The sequence below is a fragment of the Lithobates pipiens genome, unplaced genomic scaffold (assembly GCF_037356315.1).
Source record: "Lithobates pipiens isolate NorthernLeopardFrog02 unplaced genomic scaffold, aLitPip1_a1.2 Scaffold_3, whole genome shotgun sequence".
NCBI classification, from domain to species: Eukaryota; Metazoa; Chordata; class Amphibia; order Anura; family Ranidae; genus Lithobates; species Lithobates pipiens.
Genome location: NW_027507790.1, coordinates 253,839,206 through 253,860,242, shown reverse-complemented (window position 1 = coordinate 253,860,242; position 21,037 = coordinate 253,839,206). Strand labels below are relative to the sequence as shown.

Here is a 21,037-nt window from a genome sequence, read left to right as displayed (position 1 = left end):
TAAAGTGTTACCTTCCTACTTTGGCGCCTCCTAATTACATTTTGAGAATGGGCTTCTGGAAGAATATTGACATGTAATATATTCATTCACACGTTCGCCCTTAAAGCTGAACTCCAGGCACTAAGCTCAAATCCCCATTTACTTACCTAGGTCTGTGGTCATGTGATTCGCGGCGTTCCAAGTTTGCAGTCTTCTGCGGAGTCAGAGGGTCCTTATTCGCGTCACTGCCTGGGTGATGTGGACACGTACTATTGGCTACCATTTTTTTAAATATCGCGACTCAGGAGTGGCTTCTCGTGGGGGTCTGGGCTCCTCCGCTTCCTTAGTATCCCATAGCAGATTGGTGTCACTCTTTTCTCTAGTTTGTCTGAGTGTAAGGTTATTTCTTTTCCTTTTTTCCCCAGATGTTTTTAATTTATTTTGAAATGTCATTTTTTTTTTTTGTAATTCCTAGGGATTAATCTGCTCTTGTATTTTATTTAATTTAGTGCTCAGTCATATATTATGTCTATAGGTTGGGATTAGGAATGCACCAATAGCATTTTATTTATTTATTTTTTTATTTTTATAATTCGTGCAAGTTCCGATACCTTTTATTTAGTACTTTAGTATTACCGATACCTACCACAGCAGTTTTGTTTTATCATCAGCTGTCAGCAATGGTACAAAGCATTGAAAAGATATTTACAAAGGAAATAGATATTTTTTTTTTTTTAATTTAGCGCCTTTTCAATGGGAAATGTGTAAATATATGTTAATATATATTTGTAAAATGATTCACCTAACAAAGCAAACAAAAAAAAGTGTTAATTGTTTATCGTTCTAAAATAGATGTGAACAAAAGAAAAAAATCAGGACAATAACAATTAAATGGAGGAGAATAGGGAGTTAACTAAGGCTGATAAGAGTAAATTAGGGGTTATTAAAGGGTTAAACAGAGGAACATTTGTTCATCACTTTGATCTGCGGATGAAAAAACAGAAATATACAAAAAGAAACAATGTTTCTCTTTATTTTAGTGTTTCAGGGCTGAGCAATGACATTTTTTATTGCTTTTTATTTGCTTTTTATTTTCTTTTTTTTTTTGCGTTTTTTTTTACTGGACTTCTTTAACACAGGGGAGACAGCTCAAAGAACCAAGCCTAAAAGTTTTGGTTTCAGGTATCGGTGCATTTACTTGGGATAATGGAATAGCTCTTCGTACAGTAAATAGAATAGGTTGAAAAAAGTCCATCCAGTGCAACCAAAAAATAAAAATTACACTCCCATATACACAATCCTATACTCAGTCGATCCAGTGAAAAGCGAAAACCCCCAGCAGAGCATGATCCAATTTGCTACAGCAGGGGAAAAAAAATTCCTTTCTGATCCCCCCAAAAGGCAATCGGATTTTCCCTGAATCAACTTTATGTATAAATGTCAGTACCCAGTTATATTATGTACATTTAGGAAAGTATCCAGGCCTTTTTTAACCACTTCCGGACCGCCCACCGTCCTTATACGTCGGTACTTGTTGTTGTATGTTATGGCAGCAGCTAGCTACCATAACCCCGTTATCCTCTTCTTCAGTGGGCGGTCCTCTTCAAGATAAAAGTGGTCTCTGCTGCATATTTGCTATGAGATCACTTTTATCGGCGGAGGGAGAGGGGATCCCCCCTCCCTCGGTGCTCCGGTTCCCCTCGCCGCTTACCGGAGCCGTTGGCATCGGCGGAGGCGATCTGATCTGTTCCCTAGCCTGACATGGAGAAGAGTGAGGGTAAGATGGCCTCCACCCATCTCTTTGCAGGTCGGAAGCGATGTCAAAATGTCACGTGTTTTGTATTTTGTTTAAATTACAACATTTTTATATATTTTTTTATATTGCATTTTATTGTAAATATGAGATCCGAGGTCTTTTTGACCCCAGATCTCATATTTAAGAGGTCCTGTCAAGATTTTTTTTTTTCTATTACAAGGGATGTCGACATGGTGGATGGTGGCACAATTTTTTTTTTTTTTAAAGCAAAGTGTAAAAATAAAAAATAAGAAAAAAAATATTAAATTTTTTTTAAACGTGCCCTGTCCCACCGAGCTCCCTTGCGGAGCACATACGTGAGTAGTGCCCGCATATGAAAACTGTTCAAACCACACATGTGACGTATGGCTGTGATCGGTAGAGCGAGCGCAATAATTCTAGCCCTAGACCTCCTCTGTAACTCAAAACATGCAACCTGTAATTTTTTAAACGAAGCCTATGGAGATTTTAAAGGGTAAAAGTTTGTCGCCATTTCACGAGCGGGCGCAATTTTGAAGCGTGACGTGTTTGTTATTAATTTACTCAGCGTCACATTGTCTTTCACAATATAAATTTACTGTTGTCTTATTTTTTAATTCAAAAAAGTGTATTTTTTCCAAAAAAAAGTGCGCTTGTAAGACCGCTGCGGAAATATGGTGTGACAGAAAGTATTGCAACAACCGCCATTTTATTTTCTAGGGTGTTAGAAAAAAAGATGTATAATGTTTGGGCGTTTTAAGTAATTTTCGAGCAAAAAAAGAAAAGTTTTTTAACTTGTAAACAACCCATCTCAGAAAGAGGCTCGGTTCTTAAAGTGGGGTGCACCCTAAAAAAAATAAAAAAAATAAGTCAGCAGCTACAAATACTGCAGCTGCTGACTTTTAATAATCGGACACTTACCTGTCCCAGGGTCCAGCGATGTGGGGCAACGAAGCCCCCCCTCGTTCCCCGCTCTGCTCGCGTTGCCGTCATTCTTATTGTTTGTACCTGACTGTGGCTTCACAGCCGGGCACCCACTGTACATGCGCGAGCGCCGCAGGGCGCCGTGATACGCCGCACAGTCACCTGGGACACGTGACAGGTCCCAGATGACTGTGCGGCGCCAGGGGAAGTGATGTCACCAGGCTGGGCATTAAAGAAGGCAGACTACGAGGGACCCCCTAGCAACAGGCATTTAGAGGTGAGTAAAACATATTTTTTTTTTCCAATTATTTATTTTTAAGTATTTTCAACAGTTTTTTGGTGGCAACGCCACTTTAAGTGTAGTGGTCATCAACCCTGTCCTCAGGGCCCACTAACAGGCCAGGTTTTATGTATTACCTTGGGGAGATGCAGACTAGAATACTGCAAATCACTGAGTAGCAAATGATATCACCTGTGATGTAATTCAGTTATCTTGCAAACCTGGCCTGTTAGTGGTCCCTGAGGACAGGGTTGATGACCACTGTTTACGTGGTCTATTGAGCAGGCCAGAACCACCTCTGGAGGGAGTCTATTCCACATTTTCACATCTCTAAAGGCCCGTACACACGGTCGGACTTTTTGACAACAAACATGCAAATTAGCTATTTTGGAGCAACATCCGACTGTGTGTACGCTCCATCGGACAAACTTTTTCCGTTTTCATCGGACTTTTGTTGGCTCTGCGAACGGACAAACTTTTTGACAACAGAAGTCCGATGGAGCAAAGTCCGACCGTGTGTATGCAAAAGCATCGGACTTTTGTACAAGGTACAAACACGCATGCTCAGAACCATTGCAAACGATCAGACTACAATACAGAAGTTGACCAAAGGTGGCGCTGGAGTCATTGAACGTCCTCTTTTGAAGTGGCGTCCGTACGTTGTGACGTCACCACGTTCGTGTTTGTTGTCAAAAAGTCCGACCGTGTGTATGCAATACAAACTTGTGGACAACACACTTTGTACAAAAGTCCACGGAAAAGTTTGTACAAGTCCGACCGTGTGTATGGGGCTTTACTGTAACGAAATCTTTCTGTATTTGAAGATGAAATCTTTTTTTCCTCTAGACCTAAAGAGTGCCCCCTTGTCCTCTGTGATGACCTTAAAGTGAATAACTCAGCACCAAGTTTACTATATGGACCCCTTATATATTTGTACGCGTTGATCATATCCCCCCTTAATCTCCTCTGCTTGAGAATGCATTTGGTGTAAATGATGCTGAGAAATGTGAGTACTGGTTATCTGTACGATAAGCAGCTTCGCTCAGTGCCAAGCACCAGCTGCAATAGCAAATAAAATCTTGCAATGTAAAAAAAATAAAATGAATCCCTTGTGTGGATGGAGGAAGCTTTACTACTTGTCCTGCCAATCTTTGCTTTGTTGCAAGTGATAGTGGCTAAAGAATCTTCAGCAGCTGCCATTTTTAGTAGTGTTGGGTGTCTGGTCACCCTGTGTACAGTCTGCTTCCATTCATTGCCCCCACATCTGTAGGAAAAGAGTCACTTTCAAAGACAGGAGGCTTTATGTGTGTGTGAATGGTATTGACTGCAAGGAAGCTAAACTGAATGAAGAGCATGCACAGTGCAATTCAGAGAAGCTTAAAGAGGAACTGCAGTCTGCTCACGTAATTTGTAATAAAAACATCTTTGCCATTCTGAAACTTCCCTCCAACCACTTTGCATATTCTTTTTTTATATACTGTGATTCTGTACTTGCCAAATATGCTACAGAAATCTCCCTCCACTGAGTCTGGCTGCTGCCTGTTCACTTCCTGGATTTACACAGAGACAGAGCCACACCTCCTACTCTGCAGCTTTCATTGGCCCTCTTATGGCCCCCCCCCCCTTCTGGCAAACTCTCATGAGAGTGAGCTCTACTTGACGTCATAAGCCTAGGGCTAATGACCAGACAGGAAACAGGAAGTGGGCTGTATAAGGTATTTACTGGCAGAAAAAAAAGTTTTACTATCCAAAGCTAAAACAACAAGGGCAGAAGATGGAATAGATGGAAAGTTGAAAAAAAAGCATGACATTCCGAGAAGAGGAAGATTCTGCAGTGAAGTCTGAAGAGCTTTTCTTTGTTAAGACTGGTTGGAAAGCTTTCTGTGACTCCTGGGAAAAGCAGTTGGGAGGGGTTCCTGGTGTCCTGAACCCTGGCCCCGGAGTTGCAGTTGGTTCCAAAGACAGGAAGGCATGGTTGGCGGAATTGGCACTTGATAGCTGTGTAAAGGCAGGGAGGACTCCCTTGTGGGCAGCAAAGTGGTTGCTGAAAGTGTGTTCTCTGAGAGCGTTTGTCAAATTTTCTGTGTGGAATAGAGGTGTGCTCAATGTCAAAGTTATGCGAGAGGGAGTTCCATAATTCAACTACTGCCTTGGTACACACTATTTGTTTTTTCTTTCATTCTCAGCAGGGCTGAATGGAAAAAAAAAACCTGATGGTTCCAGAGGAGCCGCTGTACTAACCATGCAATGTTAGTACATATATTCTCCCCTGCTGTGCTATTGTGTTCTAAAAGGGGCGACAAACCCCCCCCATCCCCCCGCTAAAACATTATGGTCAGCGCTCTCAGGCTGAGCGTAGCGATCAGCAGATCTTTTTCGGTCATGCCCCATCGACAGAAGGTTCGGCTGGCTTCTCTTCGACCACCTGCAGTACATACTGGCCAAATGTCAGTAGTTACTATTGAACTGGCCGATGCCACCCAGAATTTGGCCCATGTGTATATAGCTTTACAAAGAACTCCTAGTCTTCGGCTGGGTTTGGTTCCCCAGCCTTTAGAAAGGAAAGTGCGTCTTAAGCCTAGTACACACAATGAGATTATCGGACAAATGATCGATCATATTTTTTATTTTTTTTGCATGCTAGTCTCAATATCGGAAACAAATATGCTACTAAAGTACAGAAATTCTCGTACGACAGAATGAACGTTCGGAAATGATATAATGTGTTTGTGTTGCATTTTTCAAATGAAAACTCTACTACTGATCTGGCATCCCAAGAGAAATTTTTTTGTGTTTTTGTCCCTTCGGATAATTTTGCCCGAAAGCTGTGTACTAACAATCAGATTATTTGACAATCGCATCAAAAGCAGTATTTTTTATGATATTCTGATTGTGTGTACAGGGTTTTAGGCCCGCAGTGAGAAACTGGATGTTTTTACCATTTCTGGGACTGCCTTCCGCACGTTTACTGCAGCAAGGTGGCCCGGCTGCGTGAAACTATTTATCTGTACGTCACTTTGTGCAGTAGCCTCTGGTGGGCGTGCACGCTGATTGGCCAGAAGGGGAGCCAGTCAACGGGTCCAGCAGACGCGATGTCCACTGGCCACCCACGGTCGTTAAACAGAGAGTTAGTTAGAACGGCAATCTGCCCATGTAAACAAGGCAGATTGCTTTTCTGACTGGAGAACAAAGAGATCTTGTGTTCCTGCTTAGCAAGAACACAGATCTCTGTGTTCTCCCAGTCAGAGCAATCCCCACAGAGTTAGTAAGCATCCCCTAGGGACACACTTAACTCTTTGATCTCCCCTGTTAACTCCTTCCCTGCCAGTGCATTAGTACAGCAACTGTGCGTATTTTTAGCACTGGTCCCCAAAAGAGTGTCAAGGTTAGGTGTTAGATTCGTCCTCCGCAATGTCACAGTGCCGCTTAAAATTGCTGTTTGCTGCCACTACTAGTAAAAAATAAAAAAATTCCATAAAAATATCCCATCGTTTGTAGACTCTCTAAGACCCCTTTCGCACTGGGGCGTTTTTCAAGCGCTTTAGCGTTAAAAAAAGCGCCTGTAAAGCGCTTGAAAGAAGCTACAACTGCAATCCCAATTTAAAAGCCCGAGTGCTTTCACACTGAGATCCCTTTCACACTGGGGCATTTTTCAGGTGCTTTAGCTTTAAAAAAAAAGCACCTGTAAAGCGCCTGAAAGAAGCCGCAACTGGAATCCCAATGTAAAAGCCGAGTGCTTTCACACTGAGGCGCTGCGCTGGCAGGGCGTCAAAAAAAGTCCTGCAAGCAGCTTCTTTGCAGCGCTTTTGGAGCAGTGAATACACCCCACCAAAAATATGTAGCCAAATACATATTGGCCTAAATTGATGAAGAAATTAGATGTTTCAGTTTTTTTTGCATATGTTTTATAGCAGAAAGTAGAATATATAGATATATAATATAGATATAGATATAGACAGATATAGAGATGGATATAGATATTTTTTTTCAAACTTGTCACTTTTTTTGTTTATAGCTCAAAAAATAAAAATCACAGAGGTGATCAAATGCCACCAAAAGAAAGCTCTATTTTTGGGGGAAAAGACATCAATTTTATTTGGGTACCCCGTCACAGGACCGCGCAATTGTCAGTTGAAGTAAAGCAGTGCCGTATCGCAAAAAATGGCCTTGTCGTGAAGAGGGTAAAACCTTTCCGGGGGAGAAGTGGTTAACGGTATGAAGCGTCAAACCAATGCTGCCTGATGCACCTTGCTTTCCTGTTATTAATTGATAAAACGCCGCTAAAATCCCCCCAGGGATGTAGTAATTGTTAACATATACTTCAGTTGCAGACTTTTCCGCATTGGTGTTACTCATACTTGCCCACGAATGAAAAGAGGAAACCCTAGTGAGAGCTGGTGGCCTATGTAGTTGTGAGGTGCAGGCAGCCATAGAGAATTACGGTTGGAATGTGTGCTGAGTTCATCGGCTTCCTTCAAGATATAAAATATACCTGGCTCTGGGCAGACTGGGGCAGTGCTAATGTGAAAAGCTCATTAATAAAGCTAACCACAGGCGTCTTATTGTATCTGCACATAGAAAGGACTTTTTATTTTCACCACTTTAAAGTGATCCATACCATCCCTCTTGATTTCTAATGTGCATTTAGGTTATTATCCACTCCACTGTTACTCTGTCCTACCACAGCTATCCAGTAATCCCTAGACAGCAGCTGTGAACACTCTGTGTAATAATCTAGTTTACTTTAATTTTTGCTTTTTTTTTTATGCTGATTTCTTTAGTCTGTGTCTCCCCAGATTATATTGCTAGATTAATACAGACCTAATTTTAGAAGACGAAGAATCTGCAGTAAGTGGCTGGACATCAGAGGATGCAAGACATGGTCCTGTGTGTATGTATGTGTGTATATATATATATATATATATATATATATATATATATATATATATATATATATATATATATATATATATATATATATATATATATATATATATATATTATTAAGAGAAAAAACACTTCGCTCTCCACTCTCTGCTTTATGTTGCAGTGTTGGTCAATACCACGATACCAGGGACTGCATTTTACAGCTCACTCATAAAATGCTGCCAGCAATTGTGCAGGGTCCCACAAAGTGCTCTCTGCTTTATGCAGCAGCAAGAACTCCAATGGGGTTGATTTACTAAAACTAGAGTGCAAAATCTGATGCAACTCTGCATAGAAAAAAATCAGCTTTCAGGTTTTTATTTTTTTTCAAAGCTGAATTGAACAAGCTAAGACCCCTTTACCACTGAGGTGCTTTACTGGCGCTACGGCACTAAAATAGCACCTGTAAAAAGCCTTTCATGTCTCTCCAATGTGAAAGCCTGAGCGCTTTCACACTGGAGCAGTGCACTTGCAGGACGGTAAAAAAAAGTCCTGCGAACAGCATCTTTGCAGTGCTGTAGGAGCGGTGTATACAACGGTCCTAAACTGCCCTTGCCCATTGAAATCAATGGGGCAGCGCCACCAAACCACTGCTGTATCGGCGCTTTGCGACTGGTTTTAACCCTTTTTTGGCCGATTGCCCGGGGTTCAAACCGCCCCGCTAGCCGCCATATAGTGCCGCTAAAACTACGGTAAAGTGGCACTAAAAATAGCGCCGCTTTACCACCAACGCCCACCCACCCCAGTGTGAAAGGGCTCTAAAGTTTAGAAGCTGATTGCACAGCTGTTCCAGATTTTGCACTCTCCAGATTTAGTAAACCAACCCCAATGATTGGAGGATAGCTGGCCACATTATTTTGACAGCACGTGTAACCATGCTCTCCTTCCTTCTTTGGGACATAGATGTCTGATAAAATCTTGACAGCAATGGAGGACTCCTGTGATGTTTACAGCCAAAGGCCCCTTTCACACGGACGCCTCTGTTTGCTCATCGGAGAATCGCTCCACTGATCCCGGGCTGACCAGGCAGATGACAGTTCTGTGTCCAGCTTACTGTGCAGAGCGGATACGGGCGAGTCCCGCTTTCCTTTACGGGGACATCGAGTGAAAATGAACCGCCAAGTGCGTTTTTCATCCGATCCACCAGACGGGTGGAAAATAGCAACACAATCCATCTTGGATTTTGCAGGCAGGATCTGATAGGGGAGAGTGCAAGGTTCGATCAGATACCCCCTGAAAAACTTACGGGTGGACCTGATTGGACAGCCTGTGTGAAAGGGGCCTCCGTGTGTAAATCTATCTGGATGCTCATAACTTCCAATTGCACCTGGGAGGGGGAACTTTGCTTAAAATAGATTAGGGGGCTATGGGAGGCTTTATTCTAAAGTGAACCTGTCCTTTAAACACAACACTCTTAACGGAAGTGTTTTCCTGTATGTAAGTGGGCTTTGATCATGATCTCAAGTGTTGAGTTTGGCTGCTTCAAATGTTGATGAATATATGCGCACGTACATACGCAGGTTCTCTCCTTTTTGTCTTTTTGCATTGCTCTTGTGTGTCCAATGACTAGGCCAGACTTTTGCGATGTGCGTTTGGTCATGGAACCAATTTCATGCTCGCTTTGTGCAGAGTAGTGTTTGAAATAACACAGGCAATGGAGTTTTTTCGAGCCATTGAAGAATTACGAGCTATGGAAAGCCCCTTTTCACTCCATTCTGATATTTTCCTTACCTCCCTCTCGCTCCTAGGGGAGCCTGCACACTCTTAATTCCTCTTCAGCTTTGACAGCAAGCAAAGCGCTGATCCAGCTCCAGAGGAAGCATCTTATAAAAATCACCGCGCGGAATACACAAGGGGGAGCTCGGGCCTGCCAGCTTCTGCCCCACAAAAATGTTTGGCAAAACACGTGAAAGATGCCACTCGAGGTCAAGCCGAGACAGAGGCTGCGAGAAGCCCGAGCGGAAAAATGTCTATATGGAGCTGAATCATACAGAAAGAGTACGAGGACTGAATCACTGGGCACAAGGATGTGTCAGGAGAAGCCGCCCCTGTGAATGGCTCGTTTGTTTTAGGGCACAGGCTGAGTGGTTGACACCGGGCTCAAGTACTAATGGAAATGTCATTAAATGGAAGTGTTTGTTTGTAGCAAGGACTGGATTTTCATAACCCAGAACAGTGCTATCCTTGTAAATAACCTGGATTCACCCAGCATTATAGATAGTAAAGGGCCTGTCGGGGGTTTATTACAATATCTCTTTATATCGTGAATGTAAGCGTTTTCCCCAAGCAAACTTTTTTTTTTCCCCCATGTAATATTGGTTTAAAGCAAAGCTTTACTACACAAAAAAGTTAGTCTTGATTAATAAGATCCAAATTACAGGTCCTTGCAATAAAAGAGGGATTATACTCTCCTCTCTGGTTGCTTGTGATTCTTGCATCCCCATCATTGCGTGCTGCAGCTTCCTTAGACTTTTCAGCATTCAACATTTTTGGGGAGTGTTGGATGTTTAGGGCAGGCCATACAGTAATACATTTTCTTTCCTGCAATCACAGGTTGCAGGAAAGAAAATGATTCCTTTCCCCCCATCAACACATCCAGCGTTCATGGAGGAATTCCTCCCACAGCACTATTGTGTTATGCTGGAGGTGGGGCCTTTCGTGCTAGAAGAACACAATGATCACTGCTGTCGGCTATTGCCTCCGGCAGTGATCACATGTAAAAAATCCAACAGCCTGCTTGTACTAAAGTTGATCGATGTATCAACGTCATTAGAACCAGCCTGTCCATAGATGGATTGTATCTCAGTCGGTCCCTGCTGAACTGGTTGAAATTCAATTCATCTATGGCCCAACTTAATCAGTCGTACTATGTGCAAACTTTTTATTTTTCCATTTTGGATAGAGCAAGGGATTGTTATAACTCCTGTCATATTTTTTCCGCCACCGGTGTCCCATTGCACAGATTTCCCTTCACTTCCTGTCCCATAGCCAAACAAGAAGTGAGAGGAAATCCCTGAAAATTAAAGGGAATTCCTTGGGGAACCCTAGGTTACAAGAACTATTGTCCCCATTGAAATGCTTATCCCTTTTCTAGGCACAATCCAAAATTTGGGATTTTCTTCTACTTTCATTTTCAGTAATTGTAAACGGGAGGCATGGGGTGAATCCCCTTAATGGGGGCACAAACAAAACTAAAAAAAAAACTTTTGCCTTTAGTTATACTTCATGCCCCCCTGTCATGTGCTTTACTTTTTCTCCTTCACTGCTGAGAAGGGTCTGCACTAATACAAATGACCAGTAATTTACTAACCTAGTACATGAATCACTTTATTATACCATAGACCTAATACATGTCATCATTAACATTGAAATAATAAAAATTGCACATGTAAAAGTTAAAAACAATTTAAGTATCAAGACACCAGGGGAAAAAAATGACTACCGCAGAGCATGCCATAAACCTATATGGAGCCAAAGGGAGTCTAAAACGAGGCCTGCGCTAGAATGATCCGCGTTATGCATTTGAGGCAAATTATGCCAATCAAGGGCAATGGCATAGCATCAGTTACATCAGATACTAATAACAATTGTTATAAACTAACGGCAGCTAAAAATTTATCTTAGTGCATTTCCAGTATTATATGCCAGACACTCCGAAAATGTGAACAAGAGGTAGAGGTGAATGATTCCTCCTAGCATTGAGATCTGACAGGAGGTAGTAAAAAAAACCCCCACAGATTCTATGGTACCACCTGCCGCTTCGTTAGGATGAACTATATCATTGTTCTTTGAATGACACCCCACCAAAGCACCTTGTCCCCACGTTGGTGGGCACAAGGGCCTCTTTCCCACAACCCTGGCCCAGTGGTTGCAGGGGCGACTTATCAGAACCTGGAGCCCCCTGACCCTCCTCCCCCCATAGGAATCAATATGGGGTACCCCTATTCCTTCACCAAAAAAGTGTTAAAAGTAAATAAAAGCCAACAACAGTTTTTGACAAGTCCTTTATTTAAAAAAAACAAAGAATGTTCTCTGAAGTAGATCCAACGTCAGTCACGATACCCACCACTACCACCAACCCAAATAAAAATAAAAAAAATAAAAAAAGGGCTCTGCATCCGTAACAAATCTGTCCGAAACGAAATTAACACATTTTCTCTTATATTCACCGACTGACACAGCTTCTCTCTTTAGACCATTGGGTTGTTATGCCACCTTCAGGAGAAGACTAGGCATTAACATGTTATAATAAAACTAGAACTTTCTAGTTCCACCCAAGGGGCGGTCCCTTAGGTAACAACCCCTCAGCATGCTACTGCAGCCTCAGTTTTATTTTGCCTAGTGAAGGAGAAGGGCCTAGGAACCCTGACGGGCCCATCAGTCCGTCTTTTATTTCTGCAGAAGCTTGGCTTTTTGCGCAAGATGATAGATCGATCCTGTGATCTGCTATCAACAGCCGGCTGGATGACAGGCTGGATACCCTTATCCTTGTAGTCTCCCCAGCCTGGCCATCGAGCGTGTGCAGGTCACAGCTACGCGCTAGGCCGGCCACGACGAAACCTCAGCTCCAGAGGTGGTCGTGAGCTTTTATGCTCCGAGGCGCACATATGACCGCGCTACTGATGTCTGCGTCAGTGTGCCGAGGCCAGCAGCCACCCTGTACTAATCAGAGAGTGAGTCTGTAATGGAATGTCTTCCAACTCTTCAGGACTGGTAAGAACAGCTCTCCCTGGCACGGTGGGGCTGAGCAGCTGGGCATTCCCTGGGAGGTCGATTCGGGGGTCCCTCATTTCCCTCTTCTCTCCCTGTCCCCTATCTCCCCCCCCCCCCCGTGGGGGATGCTGCGTGTGTGTGTGTGTGTGTGTGTGTGTGTGTGTGTGTGTGTCTGTACAGGGGCTCTCGGGGGGGCTCTCACCTGTGAGGGGGCTGCGCTGGCTGGCTGTGTCCTGAGTCCTGTGTCTCATGTCCCTGGAGGTGCCTGTGAGGCTTTGCTTGTGTCCCTTGCAGTGCTGATCACGGCCATTTTGTTTCAGCTCTGTCCCTCATGGTTTCAGCATCAGCAGCCATCTTGGGTGTGGGCAAGGAAAAGAATGCTCTCCTGGGCTTCGGCGGCCATTTTCCCTGTGATATGTCCTTATACTGGATGCCAGCGGCTATTTTCTAGAAGCCTGAACAGAAGCCTTTCTCTAGCGGCAGCATGTGTCCCTGTGCTCCGGCTGCCATTTTCCCTGGGTTTTATGTCCTTCTACTGGACGCTGGGCGGCCATTTCCTTGGAGCCTGAGCACATTACACAGCGGCTTCAGCGCCATTAGCAGCAGTTTCCACTGACCGAGCTGATTCCTCTGCACCTGGGAGCCAACAGAGATCACAGGCACTACCTGCTGGATAGCGCAGAACCTTTCAGGGTGGTGAGTCCTGTGGGAAAGAGCCCCTCAGCCAGCAGCAGTAAGGAGGGTGGGACTATCACTGTCCTAAGTCCCCTTTGGGTGGCAGACAGGGTAGGGTCAGCATGGCTTCAGAAACTGGTGTTTCTTCCCCTGAAATCCAGGCAATTGAACCGGTTCGCCTGCGGAATGCGCAGTGCCCTTGTACGCCTTGTCGGCGGTCCTCAATTTGTTCATTGCCAAGATGGAGACGGTGCACGTGGGCGTAAGGTGCTAAAAAGCGGCCCCTGCTCCCCCCGTTCTCTGGGGAAAGCTCTGAGGCAGACTCGGGCCTTGCTGAGGCTGGTGACCCCTGCTCTGTCGTTTCAGATGACGCTGACCAGGACCGTTCGGACAGTGAGGAAGAGTCCCCGTCCGCTTGTTGGAGCACTTATCACAGCTGTGCGTGATACCCTGCAGATTCAGGAGCCAGCAGATCCCTCTGCTGATGTAGCGGTCCCTTTTGGGTCCCGTAAGCCAGCCATTCACCTAAGGTGTTCCCGTATCTGACTTATTTTGACAAGTTCATTTACAAGGAATGGGGTCGACCGCAATGGACCTTTTCGGTCCCCAACTACTGGCGGTGCGTTGCCCCTTTGAGGAGAGCCTTCTCAAAAGGTGGTCGGCTCCTCCGGTCGTGGACCCCCCAGTATCCAGGTTAAGCAAAGTAACCACGATCCCGGTAGAGGGGACTCCTGCATTTAAGGATCCCACGGACAGGAAGGCCGAGGCAGTGGCTCATTCCTTGTTTACAGTCAACCATGCGACCAGTACTGGCATCCACACTTTTGTGTCGCAGACACTAACTGAGTGGGCAAAACTGTTGCACCGCGAATTGGGAGAACAGCAGGCTTCTCCTGTCTGCGTGGAACTAGCAGACCAACTAGTGCATGGCCTTAAGTACGTTTGTGACGCCCCCCTGGATACCCTCCCCCTGTTATCCAGGGCTTCATTGTCAGCAGTGGTGCTGAGGCGCCTGATTTGTTTAAAAGGCTGGTCTGCTGACCAGGCATCCACAAAAGCCCTGACGGATCTTCCCTTCCTTGTCAACCAGCTCTTTTGAGCCTCTTTGGATGACATTATTAAGAATGCCACAGGTGGTAAGAGTACTCTACTCCCACAGGCCAGGAAGGTTAAGGAGCCACGCCGTAGGCAAGGGCCCTCTTTTTCTGCTCACAAACGGCTTTTTCGTCCGCTTGGAGCTTCGGCTAAATGTCTCCAGGACGACCACGAAAGGACAGAAGCGTCCCTGGAACCGCATGCCTAACAATCCTGCGAACAAAAGTGCTACCGCATGAAGGTTTGCCCCCACCCATGACTTGGGTGGGGGGTTGCCTTTTGGAATTTGCAGCCCGGTGGTCCTCTCGACTGTCTGACCAATGGGTCTGTGATCTGATTTCCTCAGGCTACAAGATAGAGTTCCTCTCTTGGCCGCAAAACAGATTCTTCCCCTCTAGCATACCCGTTCACCCGGCTCGCCGGGAGGCCCTCTTGGGGGCAGTAAGGGACCTGCTGAATCGTGGGGTGATTGTACCTGTTCTAGAATCGGAATGTTTCCAGTTTGTAGTACCCAAGAAGGAAGGGGTACGTCCAATCTTGAATCTAAAAGCCCTCAATCACTGTGAAAGTGCAGAGGTTCAGAATGGAAACCGTTCGCTCAGTAGTCGCTGCACTCCATCAAGGGAACTCCCTGGCGTCCGTAGACATCCAGGATGCATACCTGCACATACCCATATGCCTCCGGCATCAAAAGTTTCTGCGATTTTGTTTGGTATCAGCCCCCCGAGTCTTTACCAAGGTATTGGCTCCTGTGCAATGCAGAATCGCCATTGTGGGTTACTTCGATGATCTCCTCCTGAGAGCTTCCACCTCAGAGTTGGAAGAGGATGTGGCGATCACCATGCTGACCCTGCGAGAATTTGGGTGGCGGCTGAACCTAAAAAGGTCGGTGATAGTATCGACTCAGCGTTTGGAGTATCTAGGCTTGCTGCTGGACTCCAGGGAAGCGAGAGTGTTTCTCCCTTCAGACAAGCTGCAGACTCTCAGAGCCGCGGTAAAACTGCTGATGAACCACAAGTGGTGGTTGCTGAGCTTCTGCATGCGAGTCCTGGTACTCATGGTGGCGTCCTTCAAGACAGTACCATATGCCCAGTTCCACACCAGAGTCCTGCAGAAGGAGATCTTGACAAAGTGGGACAAATCTCTGTTGTCCCTGGATCGACAGATCCAGGTGAGCCAGTAGTCAGGGGTTCCCTGATCTGGTGGTTGAGGTCCCCGGTGCTTCAGTCCGGGACGTCGTTCCTACCTCTGGAATGGACGGTGATCGCAACGGATGCCAGCCTATTCGGCTGGGGTGGAGTGATGGGAGTTAAGTCGACTCAAGGACTCTGGTCGACGGAGGAATCCAAGTTGCCGATCAATCTGGTTGAATTGGGAGCGATCAGGCTATGCCTCTCCACATGGTCAATGAGACTGCAAGGGCATCCAATCAGGATCCAGTTAGACAAGCCACTGCTGTGGCATACGTCAATCACCAAGGAGGAACAAGAAGCTCGGCCGCCGCACGGGAGGTCGCTCACATACATCGGTGGGCAGAGCGACATGTATCGGCCCTGTCGGCCATTTACATCCTGGGTGTGGAGAACTGGCAGGCGGACTGTCTAAGTCTTCAGATGCTGGACCCAGGAGAATGGGCGTTGCATCCGGAGGTGTATCTTCTGGCCTCCCGTCTCAATCGGAAGATGCCGAGATTCGTGTCCAGGACAAGAGGTCCGTGGGCAGACGCGTCAGAAGCGCTGGTGGCTCCGTGAGATCAGTACCAGCTGATCTACGCTTTTCCTCCACTGAATCTGTTACCACCTCTGCTTCACAGAGTGGAAGCCGAGGGGATCCCAGTAATACTGGTTGCCCCAGATTGGCCTCAGCGTCCTTGGTAAGCAGACCTAGTGCACCTGGTGGCAGACGCTGCCTGGCGACTGCCGTTGCGAGAGGAGCTTCTGTCTCAAGGTCCGATTCTCCATCCTGCTTTACCATTGCTGGCTTTAACGGCATGGCTATTAAGAGCCAGGTGTTGAGGAACCGGGGTCTGTCGGACTTGGTGATCCCAACTATGTTGAGAGCACGGAAATCTTCTTCTCGGAAGATATATCTTCGTACCTGGAAGTCCTACATCTCCATGTGTGAGGAGGAAGCATGGCATCTGCGCTCCTTTTCTATATCCAGGATCCTGCTGTTTCTTCAGCAAGGGGTGGACCAGAATTTGGCGTTAAGCACCATTAAAGGACAAATGTCAGCTTTGACTGTCCTTTTTCAGCGACCTTTGGCGCCTCAATCTCTAGTGAGTACTTTTGCTCAAGGTGTGCGTCCACCGTGGGATCTGAACCTGATATTATCGGCGCTATAAAAACCGCTATTTGAAAATATCAGAGAGTTTTCATTGTTGACTCTTTCCCAGAAAGTGGTCTTTCTAGTGGCCATCACATCAGCCAGGAGGGTTACGGAACTGGCGGCCTTGTCCTGCAAGTCACGTTATCTGGTTATCCGCAAGGATAAGGTGGTGTTGGTTTGGGCTCTGAAGGTGTACTTGTCTGCCACGGCTCCCTTTCGGAAGTCAGACTCACTGTTTGTTTCGGTGGCTGCTCCAAAGTGAGGCATGGTGGTCTCGTCAGCCACCATTTCCAGGTGGATCAGACAGATTGTAGTACAAGCCTTCGCCTTGAAGGGGCAGGTGCCCCCCTTTCCGGTCACGGCCCACTCCACGAGGGCAATCGGAACGTCTTGGGCCTTCCGACATCAAGCATCTGTCGCTCAAGTGTCTGAAGCGGCAACCTGGTCGTCTGTCCACATGTTTACAAAGTTCTACAAGGTAGATGTCAGTGCATCGGCTGATGCCTGTTTTAGCCCGCAAAGTTTTGCAGGCGGCTGTATAGTTGCAATTGCATATGTAATGTTTTTCCTTTTTTTTGGGGGGTTAAAATGCAGTACCTTTAAGCTAATGCACTGTTGCATTCGTTACCGCAGGTTTTTGGTGAGGTTGGAGGGTAGTGCTTCTCTGTTGAGGCGCACCCTGTTGTGGTGTTTTTTTTGTGGGTAAAGTTTGTACTAGCTCCCACATGCCATGATGGATGACGTTTTATGTTGTTTTCCCACCCCTCGTTTTGGCACTACTTGGGGATATCCCAATGGTCTAAAGATAGAAGCTGTGTCAGTCGGTGAATATAAGAGAAAACAGGATTTTTTGTACTCACCGCACAAAATAATTTTCTCTGTAATTCACTGACTGACACAGCACCCACCCCTCATTTTTTTAATTTACGTTATACTGCTTGTTGACGTGCTGAGGGGTTGTTACCTAAGGGACCACCCCTTGGGCGGAACTAGAAAGTTCTAATTTTATTATCACATGTTAACGTGTAATGCCTAGTCTTCTCCTGAAGGTGGCATAACAACCCAATGGTCTAAAGAGAGAAGCTGTGTCAGTCGGTGAAATACAGAGAAAAGGATTTTACGGTGCGTACAAAAAATCCTATTGTTCTGTACTGCACATGTCTTCAACAACCTGCCCTTTGGGTTTTTATAGGGTCTCTTTGAATACAGATACCCTTGATCCATATGTTACATTTTCTAGCTTTTTTTGTGCCCCTCTCTGATTTTCATTGCACTTTATTTGGACCTGACTTTTCCTGAAATTAGGGTCAGGCCTCAACTGCTTTTATGTACCTCAGTGCTGAGAGTACCTAGGTGGTCATGAAGGGAGCACTCACCAGTTTTTATGGTTAACTTTAATGTGTATCTAAACCTAAAAACAAAAATGTAATATGTTGAAGCATTCTAGTCCTTAAAATGGAACTCAAGTCTGCAATGCTTACCTCTGCTTCAGCAGTCCAACGCCTGCAATATCCCTTGCCAGCATCTTCCAGGTGCCAGATCTTCAGTTGTTTTGATTGGCCAACGTGGCATGATGTAAGTCCTGCACACGCTGACAAACAGGACCAAGCCGAAATGTAAACAGAGCTGCGCATGCACAGTTCAGTGTAGATTTTAAAGAGTGCTACAGGCAGACAGGTAAGTTTCTTTTCTTGCAGAAGAGACAGTGCATGTCTATTTTGCAATAAAGAGCTTGCCTGCTCCCAGTTTTTTAAATTCAGTTTTTAGTTATTTTTAAAATGTGTCTGCATTAATGTTCTTTTTACTCTAAGAATATTTATAGCAAATTCAGAAAATAGGAACGCAGAAACCCCGCACACCAGAACACTTGAGTATTAAGTGGTGTGAATATCGACTGGCACAGTTTCTCCTGCCCATGTAACAACATATTCGGCGACCCATCGCAGTTTGCTACGGAAGTGACGTTCTGTCGCTGCCATCTTGCTACACCCTACACTCGTCCACAGTAAGGATACACTAAGAATGGGGAGAGCGGACATCTTGTTACACCCACTGGAGTTTTGGATTTTACACGTATTTAGAACTGTAAAGTCAGTTTATATAGTGAAATACAGTACTTGCAACTCTGTCTGACTACTTGGTTCTTGAATTTTAAAAGCAGCGACAACCCTGCTCATCTCACAGGTTTGCTAATCTGACAGAAGTTCACTACTTTTAAATTCAACATCTAACCAGTCAGACGGAGTTGTAAGTACTGTATTTCACTATATAAACTGACTTTACTGTTATACATACATGCAACATGCAGAACTCTGGTGGGTGTAACAAGATGTCTGCTTTACCCCTTCTTAGTGTATCCTTACTGTGGACGAGTGTGGGGTGTAGCAAGATGGCAGCGTCAGAATGTCACTTCCGTAGCAAACTGCGATGGGTCGCCGAATATATCGTTACACCCACGCCCCTCAGATGCATTTTGCATCCGCTGGGCTTAATCGTATGTCATTTAAGCCCCATGGGTGGGGTAAAACACATCAGAGGGGCGTGACCTGGTGGAGCCAGACTGAAATCGATATTCACACCACTTAGTACAGAAACTGTGTTCCACCGTGTGGCATTTCCGCGTTCTCTGTTCTGATTTACTTCTATTAACCTGGATGAGGTTATGAACACTGGCACCCGATGTGTTTTTCCGACTGCAGGGGAAAGTTTCACATTGCTTTGTGCGTTGCTCTACTTTCTTTATGTATGGGCCAAAGTTTAGAAAAAGCCTATTGATCTTAAAAATAATGCAGTGTCCTCTGCCCTTTCTTTGAGCTGAAAGAACAGCAAAACTATTTTACCAATCTCATCAATCCACCTTATAATAGAGATGTACAAAGGCAGACATATTTGAAGTCCAGCCCAGGTGGCAATCATGGTTCCCTCCACACATAGTGGGGAAATGAATGTAGAGGAAAATGGACAAGAAGAGTGTTATTTGCAAGATTACCAGCCCAAAAGAGAGAGATGTATGGGATCAATTTAAGGGCAGCTGTATCTTTATATGAACCAATATAGTCCCAGAGCCCTGGTCTTCTCTGGTGTTTACAGCCTATTCCAATGACAGTCTCTTTGGAGCTGCTTATGCCGATTGACTTGAATAGAGCGCCGTATACCGAGGTCCTCCCGTCATAATATATAGCCCATTCAGGTCATCAGATGCTTGATGAAGAGGTTCCGCTTGGCCTTGAAACGTTGCCTTGACACGAAAGTTCCTAGAGGGTGAGACTGCTTTGGCTTGGTCGTGATGGATGAGTGGAACTGGGATCTAAAGTGCAGAGTTCTCGTTGCTTCTTCTTAAGAGACATAAAAAGCCAGAGGCCACCGGCCATAACTGAGATACTAAATTGTTCAAATTACAGTTTAGACCTTTTTTTTTTTTTTTCCCCAGCATGCTGCCATAAGTAAAACCTTTCATAATAGTCATGCCATTTCTTTCTTTCTCACAGAGTCTGACGTAGAAGATCTTTTGGAGGAATTGCTCTTTTGCCTCATCCATCTGATTGTGGAAGTTCCTCTTCTGTAAGTAACACACCAACTTTATATTTGTAAAATAAATGACGTTACTTTGTAAGCAAATCTGATGATATTTTTGCTTAGGCTGGGAACTAATATTAAGAGGGGAGGCTCCCCAGTAAAGGTAAAAATATCACAGATGGGGTAATTTATTGGTATGAAGAATGCAGGAAGTTAAGTTTGGGAGAACAAAATGGTGATGTTATGTTTTTCACTCCTTTACTACAGTGCTCCAAACACAAAGACGGGGACAGGGTGTACGCCATTGTGTGCTGTGGTAGAATTTTGGCTGTATGCTAAGCACACAGCCACATCTATTGTGCTCATATAAGCACCCATTTCCGTCTTAATGATATAATACTTTACCTTTCAACCCATTCATCCAAATAAACAGACATGACCATCCTTCTTACGTTCTCAGTTGCATCAGCCTCACTTCCCCTGTGGGTAGTCAGCCTGGTTCTTTTATTTACACATAAACAGGAAGCCACACCCTGGAGGGTTTGCCTCCAACAGCTTAACCCCTCCCACACAGTTTGTGACCTCACAGGAAAATGAACAACACAGGATATTCATGACCATATAAGGACATTATCAAATAGACATGACACATAATAAATGAATTTATACAATAACCAATGAATGATGACTACAATTCCATTGATAGAAATCCTTTAATATACATTGTTCCAGAGAACCATGTATACCTGGATTATGCTATCTTCCTTGTGGATGGAAGGTTATCTGCAGATGCACGCTGTGAATCTTGACATGTGCTTATCAGACAC

General features: G+C 45.0%; 1 protein-coding gene across 1 annotated transcript in view; it reads left to right on the top strand.

The window, feature by feature from the left end:
• DYM (dymeclin) overlaps positions 1-21,037 on the top strand; it is a gene marked incomplete in the record, with an annotated part of 586,856 nt that overhangs the window by 106,123 nt on the left and 459,696 nt on the right. The window contains 1 exon segment of the mRNA XM_077463046.1: positions 20,183-20,255. Coding sequence (XP_077319172.1) covers positions 20,183-20,255 — 73 coding nt within the window.